The following is an 18,187-nucleotide window of genomic DNA, read 5'->3' on the forward strand; positions in this document are numbered from 1 at the left end:
CGTGTCCTCAGGCACTCCTTGTGAAGTGACGTCGATTCTGCTACTATTCTCACGACTGCCAGCACTTGATTTGCTCGTATCTCTTGGAGACTTTCGAAGACTTCGAATGTCCATTCCCTGATATCGAGGCTTCCAATCAAGCAGGCCCTCGATGTTCTGCTCTCTGGTATCCATCTCCGACTCACCGAGGCCCTTCATAAAGGAAGACTTTCCTTTGTGTTCACTACTTCACCGCTTGCATGGCCTCCCACAGTTCCCCTGGTATCGAATACATCACAACGGCACTGGCTGCTACTGGGATCGAAGGGGTACTCAATGGACTTTGTCTGGTGCTGGGCGCCATTTCGATCTGGCTCTTGACGACCCGTTCTCCGGCATTTAAGACGTCACCCAGGAAGCTGTCGGTGCTTGGGTGCCTGTTCAGGTCACCTCTCATTTTGGGAAGCATCCTGCTTGTTGTGGTCATAACCACGGTAGGCCTACACTTTTCATTCAATATACCCGTGCTAACAGAGACGACTAGCATTGGGGATGCTCGATGTATCGTATGCTACATGGGATGACCTTGTTCGCGAATCAACACTACCCCAAGGAGTTCTTCGACGAGATAACACATCCGCTCTATGTGCTTATGTGTGGTCTTGTCGTCACCGCTATACTCTTGACCGATGGCTTGCTGGTATGTCTTCCAATCAGCATCCGGCTCTCAGAGGTATCCCGCTGAATACTTGTCCCATCTGGTAGGTATGGCGCCTGTGGATTGTCTCCGACCACTGCATCTATACCATGACTGTGCCCTGCTTGGCTGCATTGGCTTTTCTAGGTGAGTAGTCATCGGTCCAACACTGGTGGAGGGTTGGCTAAGTGGCTTGGCGTAGCCTGTGCGATAAGGATATTCGTCTTCTTTGCGATGGCATCTGCTGCAGTGAAGAGCAATAGTGACATCCCTGGAGCGAATATTTATTCGTCCGATCTCGCCAAGTTTATTGGAGCGTGTATACTCATCACGTTCATGTGAGTGTCTTCCAATTCGGATACGGTCTGTGGTGTATTGACCCGCGGCCCTTGACTTGGACATCCCAGAACGAACCTCTATTGCACCTGTACGTCTTTTCAGATGTTTTCCTCCAGGCAACTTAGCATGGGAACATTGCCTCAATGGATAAAGTGGCGATCTCTTTCCTTATCTATAGGATCCTGGTTCGTAATGGTACGGGAGATAAGAAGCTCAAGGTAGGATTTTCCTACTGCATGTTGACGCTATGGGGACTAACTCTGCTCACAGGCGCTGATGTGCATAGTTATTGAAAGTGCAGCCATCTACAGGTCAGCCAGCTGTAAACAATCAGAAGCGTAAACTCATTCAGTGCTACCCTGCTCTCTCTCCGAAGCGCTTTCACCATCGTGTGCTTTAGCATATATTGCGCGCAATCCTCTTTGACCGTGCTCTTCCTTGATCTGAGCCCAGGCATGGCTGGAATTTCGTTCATGCTGATCAATGTCCGTGTCGGACTCGGATGGGATGCTACCCCAACTGCCACCCATTGTGTGTCGGATGCGCTGCCCAGGTTTAGAGTTAGTAGGGGATTGTCGGATGATGGGAGTGCTGTTGCGCATGGGGACTGTTGTGTGTGCTGCTTTGACACGGAGAAGGAGGCGACGTTGTTGACACCAGCTGAAGGGGGGAGTCGCCAGCGTCATCTTTCGTGATCGTGACTTAAGTACGCTATCACGGGGACTATGCATAGAGAAGGACATTGCACGATAAGACCACTGGAACGGCTTGTACGTAGGGTATCGAGTTGGCTCGCGTAGGAATTCATCTCGGACTGTGGACGGTTCCCATTCTGCCGATCTCGAGACTCGCATGCGTTACATCCGCGCGGTAGTGGGCTGTTCTCGCCGAGTTGCGTGCCTTGGTGACATGACAAGTAGGAATGTTACTCGGCCGGTAACTGAGGTGATAAGATCCACTCTCGATCACCGGCCTTAAACTTCTGATCCTCACAATGGCCTTCAGATGTGTACCATCCGAACCAGGACTATTGTTACCCACGCATTGTACATCTGGCCCAGACACTGTCTCGCTAGCATCTTATATTAGTCCGTGGCCTGATCTCATTTCGACTGTCTGAATCCCACAGCTGGTCGGTTATCTCATTCACAATTCCTGCCCTGATACCGGGAAACCTGCACTCTCCAAGGACTGCCTATCAGTATTGTTGCAGGCTTGGCACTGGCTGCTGCTTCTCGCGTTCCTCAGCCCGTCGGCCATCGGTTCATACAACTGGAAATCAAAGACCTGACTCTCATCTGCTGTTGGCTGTTGAACAACTATGCCTTGCCAAAAACTTACATGGCGCGCTGAAATCAGATCGTTTGCTGCTAGAGCGGGGAGAGGAGCATTTTAAAGTCGTACTCTGGACTCCCTTTCCTTGTCTTTCGGCGCTTCGCCCCTCTCGCGACTCAGAGTCTGGGATGTTTGACTCAACTGAGGCGGCCCATGTCGATCGTCGCGGCGGAAGTCCGGATTTAGCTCTGCCCGGCTCTGGGTTCAACCCAAGCCCATACTATGTTTTGGTCACCACCGCGGGAGTTGAAGGTTTCCTTGTTGGCATCTTTGTCGTACTTTGCACCACGGCGTTGTATTTGCTCATTCACCGGCCCCCCAATCGCCCTCATTTCGGAAATGGCGACACACGGTCGAAGTTGGGGCGGATTACCCGAGGTCCGAAAGTAGTTTTGAGGAGCTTCGCGAGGCCGATGGTTTTTGGAAGTGTGTTATTGCTCTTGATGGCCGTGGGGGTAAGTTTGCTTGGGAATGAAGTGCCCTACCCTTGCTCTCGATGAATGAAATGGGTGACCTGACTTTGGTTTTTCAACAGCACTGGATATGCACGATGGTTCGCGTGCTTACAACCGTCTCGCTCATAACAAGGAAGATATCCCCAGTCCATTTCCTACAGGATGCATCGCATCCTCTGCTCGCGACGATGAGCTTCTTTTTGACAGGAGCTGTGTTCATGGCGGACTCATTACTGGTGCGTAGGCTTCCTGAATACGGCAATTAGCTGTTGGGATGCATCTCATTGAGATTCTAGATACGGCGCCTCTGGATCGTCTCGCATAAGAAGAGATGGATCGTGGCGCCGCCGATGCTTGCCTGCTTGACCTTAGGTATGTCAATTGTTCTTCCATTTCCTGAAATCGAAGCGCGGTCGAAGCTTTGCTCGTTGTGGACTACGTATTCTGACTCTCGCACTTCCAAGTCTGTGGGCTTCGAGCTGGTACCTATTTTGCGCGAGCCCATGGCGGTGACACAATCCATTCGGACGCGGTGCAAAATTGGATCCAAGTCGGAGCAATAGTGACCATCTTGTGAGTTCTGTACCCGCGGTGTACATTGTGATTGGGCTCTGACCGGATACTCTGGTTCTGAGCTGCACGAATTTGTACTGTTCGAGTAAGTCATTCTCGTCATAGGAGTGACAGTCCCTAACTACGAAACCAACTAAGTCAGCCTTTCGATTTGTATCTATAAAATTCAGGCTAGGACAATATCTCAGGATCAGAAGAAGATAAGGGTGAGATGAATCTTGTATTTTCTGTTTTTGGCGTCCCCGCAAGCTGACTGCGCATTACATATAGTCTATTCCCGTCATTATCATCGAGAGTGCGGCCATCTGGAGGTATGTAAATCAACGTCCACTCGACTTCCTGATCGTGCGTGCTGACAGAGAACCTAACCCAGCCTTCGGAGTTTGTTTGTCTTCATCAACTACTATCTCAATCCTTCCTCAGTCTTCTGACGTTTGATGGATATCGATGGCTATGGCAGGGATAGTTTTCATGCTCATCAATGTCCGGGTTGGGTTGGGATGGGATACGACTTCTGATGACATTCCTTCTGACCACGGAGTTGCTGTGGTTGGCGGTCTCCCAACCTTCCGAGTTCGTAGCATCAGTACCGCGGGACAAGCCTCGGCGACATCGTTTGGCTCTGTTTATGGACGCGGGCACAGGAGGAGCGAGAGTCGAAGTTTGGTTGTGACCCATCCTTCTCAGTCTTTGAAGGGCTGTCCAGGACGGGTGGTTTCGTCTCCTATTATTGAGTCGCCTTTGTCTCCTCTCAAGAGTGCTCGTTTCAATTTCCACTTCAATATAGGTGGGAAGTTCTAAGACTCGGAAGCGGACAGTGCTGCTGGCTTACTTCCGTTGCCTGTGCCTTGGTAGTTTTTCATTCGTGTGCTCTTCGGGAAAAAGTATACTCGATAGTTGACGCATTTTTAACCCGTCTTTACGCGTTTTTGGGCCATCCAAGGCTGGGATTGGCGACTCGGACAGAATGACAGGGGTTGATGAGTATCAAATAACGGATCACTGCGGACCGTCCCTTTCAGAACCAAGAGTATGCCGACGATGATGGAACTGTCGAACTGAGTCCACACCATTTCGGTTCATTGCTTGTACAGGGCTGCAACGTGCTGCCAGCTCATCGCTCGTCAGCAGAAGAGCTCCCTGTAATTCTCGATACTCTCCCTCAGAATCACGACAATGTCCGGGAAGGTCTATGTCCCGATCCCCCCGCGTCCCGCTGGGTACTTCCAGACGAACCCACGTGCCGACCTGACGGAGGACGAGCGGTCCATGTATGAGGAGGTTCTAGCCCACTTCACCAAGGACAGTTACGTTTTACCCAACGAGGAGAAGGGAGAATTGACGGAGAAGGAGAAGTTTTGGCTCTCTAGGGAATGTCTGTTGCGGTATGTGAAGCCTAATTTCAAGATATGATACGAGTTTTGAGCCAAGTCGCGATTATATCCAGGTATCTACGCGCGTCCAAGTGGAAGGTCGCCACTGCGATCCAGAGGCTGGAAAGTACGCTTAAATGGAGGCGTGAGTTTGGTATCTACGATCTTACTGCAGAGTACGTCGAACCAGAGGTAAGCTGTCCATCGCCGCGTGCACGCTTACACACGAAACGCGACTAAAGTGCCACTTGCTAGGCTGTTACTGGCAAAGAGATTATCTTCGGATACGATGTCAAGGGCAGACCCGCCTTCTACATGATTCCTAGTCGACAGAACACCGATGGTGTAGAGCGCCAAAACCAGTTTGCGGTTTGGATGCTGGAGAGGGGCATTGATTGCATGCCTCCGGGTGTCGAGTAAGCACTTCTCCCCTTCGATTCAACATCCTCGATCTCATCCAATCATATCTCGTAGGACCCTGGACCTTCTTATCAACTTTGCTCAGCGAGCAAAACATCCCAACTTCTCCCAAGCTCGTACAATCCTCAGTATCATCCAGGACCACTACCCCGAACGTCTCGGCATGGCGCTTCTCCTCAACATGCCTTTCCTCGTCACTGCTTTCCTCAAACTCATCTTCCCATTCGTCGACCCAGTCACTCGCGAGAAGGTTAAACTCAACCCTTCGCCAATCGAAGACGGTCTCTTCGAGCAGGATATGATCATGTCAGAGTATTGGGGCGGCAGCCAAGACTTTGAGTATGTCCACGAGAAGTACTGGCCTGAGTTTGTCAAGACGAGCACGGAGAATGCGGCCAGGTGGACCGCGAAATGGAAGGAGTTGGGTGGAAAGATTGGGATCAGCGAATGGGATTACAAGGGCGGCCCATCCTCCGAGAAGGAGGAAGTCGACGGCGCCGTGTCTACTTCCGTGGCTGTCGAAACTGGTGAAAAGGACGAGCAAAAGCCCAGCACGGAACCAGCACAGAAGGACAGCAAGAAGGACGAGGAGCAGGCTCCACCACAGGCAACTCCTGCAGCCGGTGGTGCAGTTACTACGGCAGGTGGAGGAGCCATAGCTGCCGGTGCCGTTGCAGGATCTGGAGGCGATGCCTCCGCTGCTGGAGGTGATGCGGGGGGAGAGTAAATTGTGTGGTAATGGAGTCTCATATAATATTCGGTTTGCTTTCGTGATACCTGCTTTGTCGGCTGGAATTCGGAATCTATCTTTGGGAACTTATACTTTGTCCTTTTGTCAGTTGGATGGAAATAGACCGTACATTTCGCCACAGCAGGATCTGTTCTGCAGTCCAACCTTGACGGAAATACGACCCGGGCGGTGTTCGAACCCGCAGAAGCTCGTTTTGATCGGAGGCTTATTGCAGATCCGGGTGACAGATAACCGGTTTCGTCATCGAATGAGCGGATGTTCCTTTGGCCCACTTCAACGACTTTCCTCGACCACGAGCATTGGCATCCTTCAAGACCCTTTTGTCGCTGCCTTCGACCTCCAAACTGTCACACCGAAGACCACATAGACAGTGAAATGTCCGACAACGATCAACATTGGTCGATAGACCCCTCAGACTCGGAAGTAAATGAGTCTGGTGACGGGCAGCCGGCCAAACGACAGAGACTTCATGGTGCTTGCGATATGTGTAAAAAGAAGAGAAGTTCGTATTATTTCTCCAAACGCCTTCAGACTACTGATTGTATACTACAGCGAGATGTAGGCCCGTTTTACGTTCGGGACCCAGGGAATAGCTGAAACGGGGGGTCCGTTAGGTGACAGTGCTGTCATGCCTGACAAAATATGTTCCAATTGCATCGCGGCGAAGATTGAATGCGAACATACAATTCCTCGGAAAAAGGTTAGTTGCCTGCTATTGTCTTCTTCAGGTTGAGTGATGCAAGCGTCCTTGCAGAACCGCGACAGGCGACAAGAGTGAGATTGTTAGTCCTATCTACCGCTGGAGGATAGTCCTGACGGAACACCTTCGATGACAGGTACATCCTCCACCTTGAAGAGAAACTGCACAAACTGGAGGAAATTCTAGGAGTTGCCAGCTCCTCCACACCGGGTGCACAGGCTGACGGCAACGGGGGCCTCACCAGTACCATCCCGCCACCCATCCCCCGAACGATGAGTCGGGCTGGATCTCCGCTTCCAGCGAACGGTATCCAAGAGGAAGGCTGGGAATCGGACGATAGTTCAGACCTGTCCTTGGGTGACAAGATGCATCTGCTGTCCATGGAAACACGGGAACATAAATTCTTCGGAAAGGCAAGGTCGGTTTGTTCATTTATCTATGGCTTTATGTTCACACACGTCCCCATAGTTTAGCCAATTTCGTTTCACAGATTGTACAGCTCTCTAGAGTGCCCGATGAACGAAGATTCACCTTCGTGCGAAGTCCTGCAATGTGGGGACTGCGACCGGTAAGCATACTTCCAAGCCGACGTTTAGGTGCAGTGTTAACCAAGTATTAGTGGGAGCGGGAATATGCAGAGTCTCCGGAACCGGATTATAAATTTCCAGAAGCCGACCTCCTGGAATCGCTGTTGGCCGTATATCGTGAACAAGTACATCCTCAGCTGCCAGTCCTGCATTGGCCTTCATTCCTGCGGGATGTTCGAAGTGGGCGCCACCTCAGGGAACCTGGATTCGGCATGGTTTTACTGGCGGTTTGTGCGAACGCATCGCGACTCACTTGGGATGAACGTGTTATGATGGTGGACCATGACAATCCTGACCTGTCGGGGCCGTCGGCGGGTTGGATGTTTATCGCACAGACCCCGCTTATCCGGAAGTCCATTGTTGATCAAGCGACGATCATCGACCTGCAGTATTACGCCGTGCGTACTTCACATTGTCCCGCTTGTTCCGATATTGATAATGAACATCTCCCAGTTGGCTGTGTTCTACTTCCTTGGAACGTCGTCACCTCAAACTGGGTGGAATCTTCTCGAAATCGCGATGCGTTTTGCAATAGAAATGGGGCTGCATCGGCGAACGGGGGTGTCTCCTTTTCAAAAGTCGAAGTGGCAGTCGGAACTCGAGAAACGCATTTTCTGGCACGTTCCTTGTTGCAAAGATCTGTCATACAGGCTCGCTGACCTCGTAGACAGGTCACTGCTTATGCTGGAATGGCACACCAGCACCTCCACAGGTCGGCCACCCTGTCTCCATGACGAAGAGTTAGTCAATTCATTTCTGGCGACTGAAGGCAGCAGCTGATAATGAAGTACAGCATCGACATTGAGTATCCCATCGAGTGCGATGATGAGTATTGGGATTCGGAAGTAGACGATCCAGACAAGGCTTGGAAACAGCCTCCTGGCAAGCCCAGTCTGATCACCGCAATCAACTTCAGTCTCAAGCTCTGTGAAATCGCAGCTTTCATGCACAGAACCTTGTATTCATCAAGAAAGTCGAAGCTCCTCACTGGGTCCATCGGCGAAGCTTGGCAGAGGAAGATCGTAGCGCAACTTGATTCCGCCATGAATCGATGGAAAGATGGTCTACCGCAGCATCGTGAGCGAAGCATTCCGGAATTTGTGCTCCATTTCGACTGAATGTACCACAAGTGCAATGGGATCCTACTTGTCCAGATGATATGATCTTCAGTCAACAGCTGATGCTCTATTCGGCATTCCACTAGATCCACCGCCCATTTTTGAAGTCTCAGTCGGCTATGGCAATCCCAGCCATGGCGATTTGCATGACTGCTGCTCGGGCCTGCACTCGAATGGTCGACGCTGTCATGAGAAGGCAGATGGTACCACCGGGAAACATAATGGTTCAGTCCTTGCGAACTTCTTTGGGGACGAGTGATTGACCACGGGCATAGATTGCAGCATTCGCAGCCGCCGCTGTTCTTTTGACCAATGGCTGGGGTCGACGGGGGCCCAGGTTGACTGCTCTCCTCCCAAAGGAAGTAGAGAATATCCATATCCTCATCCGTTTCCTAAATTATTTGGGGGAAAGGTGAGCAGCTGAGCTTCTTATCGGGGTTGCCAATACCTGGCTAATTGGCTTTCCTGTAGGTATCATATTGCTGGTCGGTTCTCGTGAGCCACGTTCATCGCGTATACCTTCAGAATACTTACAGGCTCCTGCAGAGATATCCTGACCTCAGTCGCCTTGTGGGGAGGTCTAGCGGGCCTTCCTGTCGAATCCGCATCTTCCGGTGCAGGGAACCGTTCTGGAGACGCGAGAAATATGACGGCACCATCCGACCCAGTCTCGACTCTAGGAACGTTCACGTTACCGTCCGAATCTAGAAACTTCTCTCCACCCTCCACCTCTTCAGCCACTAGCGGTCCCTCCCAGTTTTCGGGACATCTCCCTCCCTCGAACCCCGACTGGGACCTTAGCACGCTTTTGCTGACCCAGCTCGAGTATGCCGAAAACGGCTCTACCGCAAGGCCTTCGATGCCTTGGGGCCCGAATATGTTTAATGCACAGTCTGCTTGCAACCATTCGGTACCGGGTGCCAGCTCCTTTGGTTCTATGAACCATTCCATGTCGCCAGCTGATACTCCTGGGAACCCGATGTCGACGTGGATGGCGGCACCTACGGCATTCAGGTATGTGTATCACCCTCCTGCTATTGCCACTGGTTTCGAATCTTATCGATGCGTTGAATTGGCAGTTTGAGCGAATGGGACCGCCACTTGGCAGGTCTTGCTCAACAACCACCGTTGCCTAACGACTTCGGTTTCTCCTCGTAAGGAATTTCCGCCCTTTATCTCGCCTCGCTGCAGACCTGGACTACTACTACGGGCATCACCATCGGCTTTCTTCATCCAATGTACCCCGAAGATAGAGCAGACAGGCTCGTATAACTCATTCTCATGATCAGGGCCAGTTCATGGTTCAGTCCTATCATGCACAGGAGCCACTTTGCTCTGCCAAACAAGACGAAACCGTATTCACCAGTTATCCGTGACGTTGTGGCTCGTCCCTCCCTGGCACGGCTATTACTACTCGTCCTCGTGTATTTTCTTCGAATGATAAGTACACGGATGATTTAACGTTGCCGCGAAGCTGTCATACAAACTGATTTGCCTTTCTTTCTTTCATGACCACGAGAGAACGGCGAGGTCACCCCTATGACAATGTCTCATTTTCTAATTTCCTAGGGCCAGTTGCAGATACAAAGAACACTTCTTGACTCAAATGCGCTACATTCAAAGGATATTCCTTTGAAGATGTGATCTATCATCTAATTACTCGTGTCGATCGCCATCCAGTGTCGATATCATCTACTTCAAAGCTGAAATTCGACGCAGAGTACCCTCCATAAGAAGTGGCTTTCGACCTTGGAAGTCGCCTCGTGGACTCGGTCAATTGATCCATCTTTTGAGAGCAAGTGGCGAGGCTTCCACGCTTAATTTTCCCTGGATGCCACACAAAGGGGAGATGCATATAAAGGCCATGGGCTGGCCTCCTTCAGCAATTTCCCTTTCCATCGACTACATTAAACCCTCACTGTACCACCTGTTCTACCCAACGTCGCTGTTCGCGTGAAGCGCGGCGTTCTGCCATGCTGTTCTGTAAGCATCCGGGAACTCTTCCTGTTGGCGGCTTCGGACTGAATTAACGTAGTCGGGACTCTAGTCAAGCTCTTCTTTGTCAAGAGGAAGTGGACCAACCAATCTCGTCTCAACCCGAACTGGCCTTCATACCTCCATAACAAGTGCAACAACCCTCTCTGCCGTTTTGCCAACCCACCTCAGGCGGCAAAAGGAAAGTACGTTTGCTGTGGCTTGTTCAGAGGACGGCCCTGCGAAGGAACGTACTACGTATCCGATGATGCTGTCGCTTTGGTGATGAAGCAACACAAGACTGCGTTGAGGAAGGAGGAGAAAGCTAGACAGAGAGCGGCGGAGCGGCCGAGGAATTTCAAGGCGCTGGACGACCCACCTGCACCCCCACCCCCGCCGAGACCGTCGCCAGCGTCATCACCGTCACCTTCAATCAGCGGCAAGAATAAGCCACTTCCCAGCCACCCCAAGCCACGGGTCAACGCTCGGGAGAAACGCACTGGCGACCCAGCTTCAAAGCCTCATCGATGCTACGAGATTCAGCCACGACCTATATATATACACCCCAAGCAGCCAAGGACTCTTGATCCAGCTATCGGAAGACGGCCGGAGAGAAAGGAACGCGAGAGGGCCCACTGCGCTGCGCGCAGCCATTGCAGCCCTCGTTTATCCCCCCCTGACGATGCGAACTGGTCGCGAGCTCCCACCCCCATCCCACCTCTATCCCGCCCCTCTTCTCGGACGACGCGCCGACAACGGGAACCCGTTGGCCATATTCAAGATCCCTATCTTGTGAGTGTGAGGGAGAAGCTTTATTACCCAGTCGCGGCCCCCCCCCCCCCCCCCCCCCTATTGAATGATGCCGCGTCGCGACGCGACACGTTGATGCCACTTTATGTACCCCTGTCTCTCGTTTTAACCAATCAGGACCAGGATCCTGTGGCACCATAACTATCCCACCGTATTTACTGTATAGAACCATGCGGCGCCGGTCGTTGCTTCATGAATGTATCTCATGACTGTATAGCCAATCTTCTTTGTGATAAGAATGTCGCTTTCCCGGGTGTCGTGGGACCAAGAAAACGCGATGGTCACGATTAGCGCCCGTGATGAGAGACGATATGGAGCTTCCAACACGTGTGCCCTGCATGTAGCCAGGTATAAGAGTTGACCAGCACACCCCTCAAGCTCAAGCCGTGCTTGACTTCCTTCCACCAACAGGTCATGGCTATGTACGCATCTGCTCCTCCACCATTCCCCCAGCCTAGCTACCCAGATGCCAATGTCTGGGAGCCCGAGCGTGAGGTCGAGTCTGGGTAGGCTTTTACGCGACGAGGGGCATCTTTATCGTACTGACATATTGATGGTGCAGATATGTCAATGTGGATCCTCAGTACGTTCCAAGGAACGGCTATCGCACTGGTACTGGTGCAGCGTTTGGGTCGGACCCCGCCGACCATGGCACTGAGGCATCTGCTCCATCCACAACCTCAAAAGCGAAAACTTCTGCACAATCGCCCATGCCAGAGGAAAGCGAAGTTGTAATCGCGTAAGTCTTTGAACTCGTGGTACAATTGTGTCCGGTCCCTCATAGTGAATTGTAGCGTCATGGGTGCGACAGGAAGCGGAAAGACGACTGTGAGTCACTGCCTTGAGTCGAATGGGGAGAGTAACTATTAACCGTCTTATCATCTCTTCTCCAGTTCATCAACACAGCAAGCGGGTCGACTCTCAGGATTGGAAAAGGATTGCGCTCCTGCACCAACGTCGTTCAGATCGCCGAGTCGTTCTACTTGGATGGACGAAAGGTGGTCTTGATCGACACTCCTGGGTTCGACGACACGACCAAGAGCGACACCGATATCCTTCGAATGATAGCGGCGTTCCTTACAACTACGTGAGTCTACACCAACGCGTTATCTACAGAGTGACCTTATTGACATGTCGGATAGATACGAGCAAGGCATCAAACTCGCTGGTGTCCTCTACATTCACCGCATCTCCGACTTTCGTATGGGTGGTATTTCGACGCGCAACTTCAAGATGTTCAGACAATTGTGCGGAGAGAGTACCCTCAAGAACGTCGTGATCTTGACCAACATGTGGGGTCAGGTCAACCCAGAAGTTGGAGAAGCGCGCGAGAGGGAGCTAGCTACCGACCCGCTGTTCTTCAAGCCTGTTCTTGACAAGGGAGCGCAGATGCTCAGGCACGACAATACCCCCGAATCTGCGCAGAGGGTGCTGAGGTATATCATCGGCAACCATCCCTTGACGTTGCAGATCCAGAGAGAGCTCGTGGATGAAGGGAAGGACATCCTGCAAACTGCTGCAGGAGAGGAACTGAACAGGGAGTTGTTGGCCCAGTTGAAGAAGCATGAAGCAGATATGGCCGACCTTCAGCGTGAGATGCAAGGTCTGTCACTTCAGTTATTTTCCATCGAGAGCGACATCCAGGCTAACCGTAACACAGAGGCGATGAGGGAGAAGGACGAGGAAACACGCAGAGAGATTGAAGCTGAGCAAATGAAGCTCAGAGCCGAGATGAATCGCGTCCGGAACGATGCCGAGAAGCTCGCCTCGAACTATCAAGAAGAAAAGGAGAGGTTGGAAGAACAGATGAGAGAGATGATGAGAGAATCCCAGCGAGCTCAGGAAGAGACAGCCGCCAGGTACCAGGAGCAGATCGACGCACTGGAGGCCAGGTTGCGAGACAGTGCAGCTGCTTCATTGGCAGAGAGACAGGCTATCCAAAAGGAGCTTGACGAGCTTCGAAGGAGGCCACCTCCGTCTCGTGGCGGCTTCTTTGGCATGATTGGGGCCGCCCTTGACCGAATTTTTGGCATACATCGTTGACTGTCTGGACTGTGACACTGTTTATCAGGAACGACGCTACTGATATCCATTACTATGATGAATAGGCTACATGATTACAATGTCAGGAGAAAGTGGAGAAGGGATCGAAATATGATACAGTAATTTATGTGACGATGGGGCAAGCAGGATAGAGCTCTGGTATAACATGAGCAGTGATCTCACCCGTCAATCTCCCATCTGAAAGGCAATATAAGCTTCGCCATGAGAGGTATATTAACAGAGAACTCACTCGATAATAAGATTCCCTCGACCCGGGCGATTGAGTCGAGGCATTCCATGCCCTCGCAGGATCACTATCCCGCGTGTCATCTTGGTGAGCTGGTAATCAACCTCGATGGTATGCACATCCCCATCCACACCTGGGAGTTTGAATTGACACGCCTCCTCGTAAAGACGATCCGTCCAGGGCAAATAAACCTCTGTGGAGAGATCCCCATCGCCGCAGCGTTCATACAGGGGATGAGATTGCACCCTAATGATGAAGTTGATATCTTGGTATTCGCCGCCAGGGAGTTGGTGCCCTGCCCCTTGGAAGGAGAAGAGCGTTTCCGAAAGGCATCCGGGCGGGATGTTCATTTCCAGCGTCTCGCGGGTCGTTGCACCATTGAGGTACTTTCGAGTGAAGTGATGTGCAAGGACTTTGCCATAGAAAACGTCCTTGAGGGTGACGTCAATAGTTTCGGTGTAACGGGTAGAGGGTTCGGCTAGGACGGGATAGTCGTTATAGTGGGCGAGTTCGATGTGTGTGACGCGGAGGTGAGGGGAAGGACCAGTGATTGAGGCTGAGGTTGAAAAGGAATCAGGGGCCTTAGAGGTGGAGTGATTCACGGAGAAGGGCGGCTTGGTGTATGGGAGATGGGGCCAGGGCTCGTCCGTTCCCACTCTAGTCGCCCATTGATCAAGACTTGGCGCGGGTGCGTATTTGGGAGGAGGAGGTGTGAGCTCTATGTGGCCCTGGGGTGGAACAGTGCTCGTGGCCTTGCCAAATTTTACTTTGGAAACAAAGCGGCGAGATTTGGCTTGGACATTCTTCAAGGTGGTATTGACTGTGTGGACAGGATTAGGAATTTCTCGCTGTGTCGAGCGCAGGAGCACGTTAGTTGAACTTCCATGCAGCAGGGGGTATGTGTAAAGCGCAACTCACTAAACTCAGACATTGGCTAGATCCATATCCAGATGGAAGGCCCGGGGGTTGGGTGGGAAGTAACTGCGGGGGTCATTAAGAACGTCTAACGCCACACTGATAAGGTTACATACCAATTCGCTGGTAGCAGCATTTAGGTCCGCCAGGGACCTGAAGGGAGAGAAGTCACTAGAACTTTGCCACAGTTGACGGGAGGCAGACGTAGAGGGGTACGGGTTTGGATACATGGCTAAGGGTCGATGGAGACTGAGACGCTAACAGTTGGGTGTTAATCAGTCACAGACCCACAGAACTTTATACATACCAGGTGTGGCTCGAATAAACCACATTCTACAGCTTATCCCCTTGTGCAGATGATCAGTGCCACTCATGATCTTTGTGTGCAAATTGTGGGATTGCTATGCCTTTGAAAGGGGGCTCGTGCAGAGCGCAGAACTCGTGTTCCCATTTCGTTTTTTGTGCTACTTCATTGAGCGAGATTTGAGCGTGAATATAATGATCAGGAACGTGGACAATAGCCTTTGTTGATTGACAGGCCGACAGGCCTTTATGCGATGACGTCGATCCGACTCGGAATGCTACATAGGGAGGTCAAAAACTTGTGCGTAGGCCGAAGGTACCATGCCTGAAGGAGGTCAAGTCAGTGCACTGATTGGGAACGGCAGAAGACACAGAGCCAAGTGAGCCTTCAAGGTTGAATGCTAATAGCAGGGTGGTTGCATCTTTGGAGTCATTTGGCCCAATCTTCAAGTTCAAGTTCCCTCCGCGTCAATTCGATACAATTCGAACTCAGAGCGAGCTACAGTCCAGAATGAAGACGAGGGGAAGTACAGTACATCTGTATCCAATGGAGAGAACGAATGGGGAGTTGAAGGGGCAGCATTGCTGCCAACTTAAGAGAAGGCAAACGAAAAAACAAAAGAAGTTCCGAAGGAAACGAAAGTCAAGCAAATTGAATGCACAGTTCGGTAGGAGTCCAGATAAAGAGCGAAGCTATTCAGGGGGGGAAACGGTTTAGTCAGTATTCGACGTGAACGTTGAGCGACAAAACGTTAAGTCCCACCTGGAACCCGGAGTATAACAGTACTCTAAGAGCCGTCACGCGATACATCACCAGCAAACACGCAGTTCTTGACCACATAACCCTCTTCGTCGAGAGGGTTAAAGGTTCCCGACTCGTCCGCCTTACTGGGACACCGGGTGGGTCCTTCCTTGTAGTCGTTCGCCAGGGACCAATCACCGAAGTAATAATGAGGATCCCATCGCTTATCCACTCCAATATCCGGAACTATATTCTTCAACTTCTTGACGAATTTGTCTCCGCGCTCAGCTCCGGGGCAGGTGGAAAAATGAAGGGATTCAATAGGTTTTCCCAGTGCCTGCTTGTGGACCAAGAAATCCTTGAACAACGTCCGCCGGCGACGCGGGAAGAACACACCACGGAACTCCAAGCGTGTGAGCTTCGGATACGTGAGCAAGAGGGACGGGTCCTCCTTGTTGTCCAGGAGTAGCTTGAAGAAGTGGCGGGCAGCGTGTTCGGTGGTGAGGGAGAGGGTCTCGACAGATGGGAGTTCATCGACGCAACCGAAAAATGCAGCCGATTGGGCGTCAGCGGCGACAACCTTTGTCGTGTCGAGGTTCTTCAGGACACGAGCGATGCTGGTGTTAATCCGACTCAGTTCGAAATCTTCGATACCCGCCTGTATCAGTTGCGATTCATCGTCGTGCGGAGCATAGGACGGAGTGAATTGGATGAGCAAGGATGGCATCGCCCCGGCGTTGTCGTACGCATAGTGTTCGATCGGGGGTCCCCCGAGGGATCCAGCCGGGTACCCGGAGGGGGCACTATTGACAACCGTCTTCCAGTAGGTGAGAGGACGCGTCGAACGCCCCATTGTGAGATCGCAACGCTGGTTCCATCCATAAAGGATGGCTTCCGTGGATCTACTGACATCCCTACAGTCCGCGACTCTAAACCCTCGAAGAAGATTGGGCGTCTCCGAAAGTGGTGTGCGCAACCAAGCCGATTCGAGGGCGGAGACAAACCGAGCAATAGGGTCCCGTCGAATGGATATTGTTTCGAAGCTGAATTTGAGACGCACGGAAGGAGGGAGTGCCAGATGTTCAAGCAATATGGCTGCTTCATGCCACGTGCAGTGGCCCGGATCGGTCGGTCTCGTAAAGGGATTCTTGGCAAGTTGACGCGGATGTGCAGGGTTTCAAGATTGGGCATCCTTTCCAAAGCACCGAAGAACTCTTCGGGACAGGGGGGAGGACGTCCGTCGCCCCAGGTAGATAGTTCAAGAGTGGTGATGTTCTCTGACAGGAGGGGAGACGTCCAAGAGACCTCGAATTCATAGAGGGCGAGCGTTGTCAGCCGGGGAGTGCCCATCCCTAAGATGTCATCCTCGAACTGGATAGTGGTGGGGTTATCATAAAACCTGGAATATCGATGGATATAGAGCGTATGAAGGAGGGGTGCCTCCGCCGAACGTAGCTCTTCCAGGCGTTCCCTGGCAAACTTGTCGCTGCCGCCACAGACAATGGCGAGGTATTCCAGGCGAGCGGGTTCGGTCAGAAGTGAGAGGACGCGGTCCTTGATTGGGTCTTTGAGGTAGGGATGGACCAGAAGCTCGAGAGGGGACACCTTCGCCCTGTCCAGCATTTCCATTCCCCAGCGAGGGTTATCGGCGAAGATGGTAGACCATAGGCGGGGATAATGGATTGCCGTCGCCCTCCAATAGCGACATACATGGGTGAGGTTCATCCAGGCCGGGCTGTTGGTCTTTTTGGGCTCTGGCATTTGATAGATCTCGTCGCTTTCGTCGCTGCTGCCGCCACCGTCGCCTGAGTCGTTGCTTTCTACGCTACTGTCATCATCGTCGTTATCATCACTGGCGTACCGGGGAAGGCTGTGGACCCAGTTTTCATGGTAGTCACCGCCGTCGTAAACGCCGTGTTCACAGTAACCGGACTCTGCACAACCATGGCTACAGGGGCCCGGGTAGCCAAAGCTGCCCTGGCCGCCGTCGATAGAAGACTGGTCAAGGACAGCATGATGGGCAAAAGGGAGCAGCGTCTTGAACGCCATCGTCGTGACCGTCGGTGTCTTGGTCGCCGTCATCTTGACCGTCAACGTCTTGGTCGTCGTCGCTGTCGCCCCCATCGTGTCCATCACTGACGGAATGGACGCGGAGGAGTGAGGTGTCAAATTTCATCATCGGGCAGCTGTACTTGTACTCCAAGAACACCTTGCGGAGGATTTCTGGAGGCAGCATCGCGAGAGGGGAGGGTTTTTCTTCTCTTTCTTCCATCTCCGCACGGAGGAAAGAGAGGAGAGCGTCCACGTCGGGTGCATGCGCTCCCTCGTGGGGTTCTACGTGCACAGAGAGCTTTGGTTAGTGTCTGGCGAAGGTGGGGGTAGATGAAGTGCTTACCTGACTCGTTGTGAGTGTTGGATTGTGCAGAAGACATGGATGTTGTCGAAAGAGGGCGGCGGGGCCCGAGCATTTGGATTTGGCCTCTTTATAGTGTTGCAGTTACCGATGCTGGGTCCGTTTCTTTTGTTCTCGTGTAGCGATCACCATCCGCAGGTCCTGCATCCAATTAAGGCCGGAACTCCTTCGTTGACCTTAATAAATGAGCTTCTGGACAATAGTGGCGAAACAGAGGGAGAGGAACAAGGATGCTTGGTTTCGCAACTTTTCAACCTTTTAGACGGCAGGAGTTGGAAGGTCCTACGTAAGTAGGGCAGAGAAAGCAGAGGGCATTGTTTGTACGGGACCACATAACCATTGCGATCGCAGATCTCTATATTGACCGGTCGACTGCGTTGTTCAAAATTATACATCAGCATAGGATGAGAGGA

General features: G+C 52.0%; 8 protein-coding genes across 8 annotated transcripts; 5 read left to right on the forward strand and 3 right to left on the reverse strand.

Annotated features, from left to right (window-relative positions):
* Positions 1–239: 239 nt before the first annotated feature.
* CC1G_14376 (hypothetical protein) lies at positions 240–1,357 on the forward strand (the record flags this gene model as incomplete). The annotated part of the gene is made up of 6 exons (XM_002911333.1): positions 240–473; positions 524–679; positions 745–823; positions 879–1,014; positions 1,194–1,233; positions 1,286–1,357. The coding sequence occupies 6 exons, from the start codon at positions 240–242 to the stop codon at positions 1,355–1,357; spliced, it is 717 nt and encodes a 238-aa protein (XP_002911379.1).
* Positions 1,358–1,359: 2 nt separating this feature from the next.
* On the reverse strand, positions 1,360–1,701 carry CC1G_12372 (hypothetical protein; the record flags this gene model as incomplete). Its single annotated transcript, XM_001838697.2, has 1 exon — positions 1,360–1,701. The coding sequence occupies one exon, from the start codon at positions 1,699–1,701 to the stop codon at positions 1,360–1,362; it is 342 nt and encodes a 113-aa protein (XP_001838749.2).
* A 2,749-nt stretch (positions 1,702–4,450) lies between these two features.
* On the forward strand, positions 4,451–5,898 carry CC1G_12373 (CRAL/TRIO domain-containing protein; the record flags this gene model as incomplete). The annotated part of the gene is made up of 4 exons (XM_001838698.2): positions 4,451–4,763; positions 4,826–4,943; positions 5,007–5,167; positions 5,226–5,898. Exons 1-4 carry the CDS (start codon positions 4,555–4,557, stop codon positions 5,896–5,898), a joined length of 1,161 nt encoding a protein of 386 aa, XP_001838750.1. The 5' UTR covers positions 4,451–4,554.
* A 399-nt stretch (positions 5,899–6,297) lies between these two features.
* CC1G_12374 (hypothetical protein) lies at positions 6,298–9,485 on the forward strand (the record flags this gene model as incomplete). Its single annotated transcript, XM_001838699.2, has 13 exons — positions 6,298–6,424; positions 6,537–6,622; positions 6,677–6,696; positions 6,759–7,044; positions 7,122–7,190; positions 7,242–7,607; positions 7,663–7,949; positions 8,003–8,286; positions 8,387–8,551; positions 8,619–8,739; positions 8,799–8,822; positions 8,874–9,341; positions 9,407–9,485. 13 exons carry the CDS (start codon positions 6,298–6,300, stop codon positions 9,483–9,485), a joined length of 2,382 nt encoding a protein of 793 aa, XP_001838751.2.
* An 815-nt stretch (positions 9,486–10,300) lies between these two features.
* On the forward strand, positions 10,301–11,252 carry CC1G_14377 (hypothetical protein; the record flags this gene model as incomplete). Its single annotated transcript, XM_002911334.1, has 3 exons — positions 10,301–10,310; positions 10,375–10,507; positions 10,532–11,252. The coding sequence occupies 3 exons, from the start codon at positions 10,301–10,303 to the stop codon at positions 11,250–11,252; spliced, it is 864 nt and encodes a 287-aa protein (XP_002911380.1).
* A 273-nt stretch (positions 11,253–11,525) lies between these two features.
* CC1G_12375 (hypothetical protein) lies at positions 11,526–13,154 on the forward strand (the record flags this gene model as incomplete). The annotated part of the gene is made up of 5 exons (XM_001838700.2): positions 11,526–11,617; positions 11,674–11,850; positions 11,906–11,939; positions 12,005–12,198; positions 12,254–13,154. The coding sequence occupies 5 exons, from the start codon at positions 11,526–11,528 to the stop codon at positions 13,152–13,154; spliced, it is 1,398 nt and encodes a 465-aa protein (XP_001838752.2).
* Positions 13,155–13,333: 179 nt separating this feature from the next.
* CC1G_12376 (hypothetical protein) lies at positions 13,334–14,546 on the reverse strand (the record flags this gene model as incomplete). The annotated part of the gene is made up of 4 exons (XM_001838701.2): positions 13,334–13,352; positions 13,405–14,249; positions 14,320–14,382; positions 14,433–14,546. 4 exons carry the CDS (start codon positions 14,544–14,546, stop codon positions 13,334–13,336), a joined length of 1,041 nt encoding a protein of 346 aa, XP_001838753.2.
* Positions 14,547–15,407: 861 nt separating this feature from the next.
* CC1G_12377 (hypothetical protein) lies at positions 15,408–17,793 on the reverse strand (the record flags this gene model as incomplete). Its single annotated transcript, XM_001838702.1, has 4 exons — positions 15,408–16,164; positions 16,422–17,443; positions 17,502–17,695; positions 17,757–17,793. 4 exons carry the CDS (start codon positions 17,791–17,793, stop codon positions 15,408–15,410), a joined length of 2,010 nt encoding a protein of 669 aa, XP_001838754.1.
* Positions 17,794–18,187: the final 394 nt, after the last annotated feature.

Source organism: Coprinopsis cinerea (assembly GCF_000182895.1).
Source record: "Coprinopsis cinerea okayama7#130 chromosome 4 map unlocalized cont3.4, whole genome shotgun sequence".
Lineage (NCBI taxonomy): Eukaryota > Fungi > Basidiomycota > Agaricomycetes > Agaricales > Psathyrellaceae > Coprinopsis > Coprinopsis cinerea.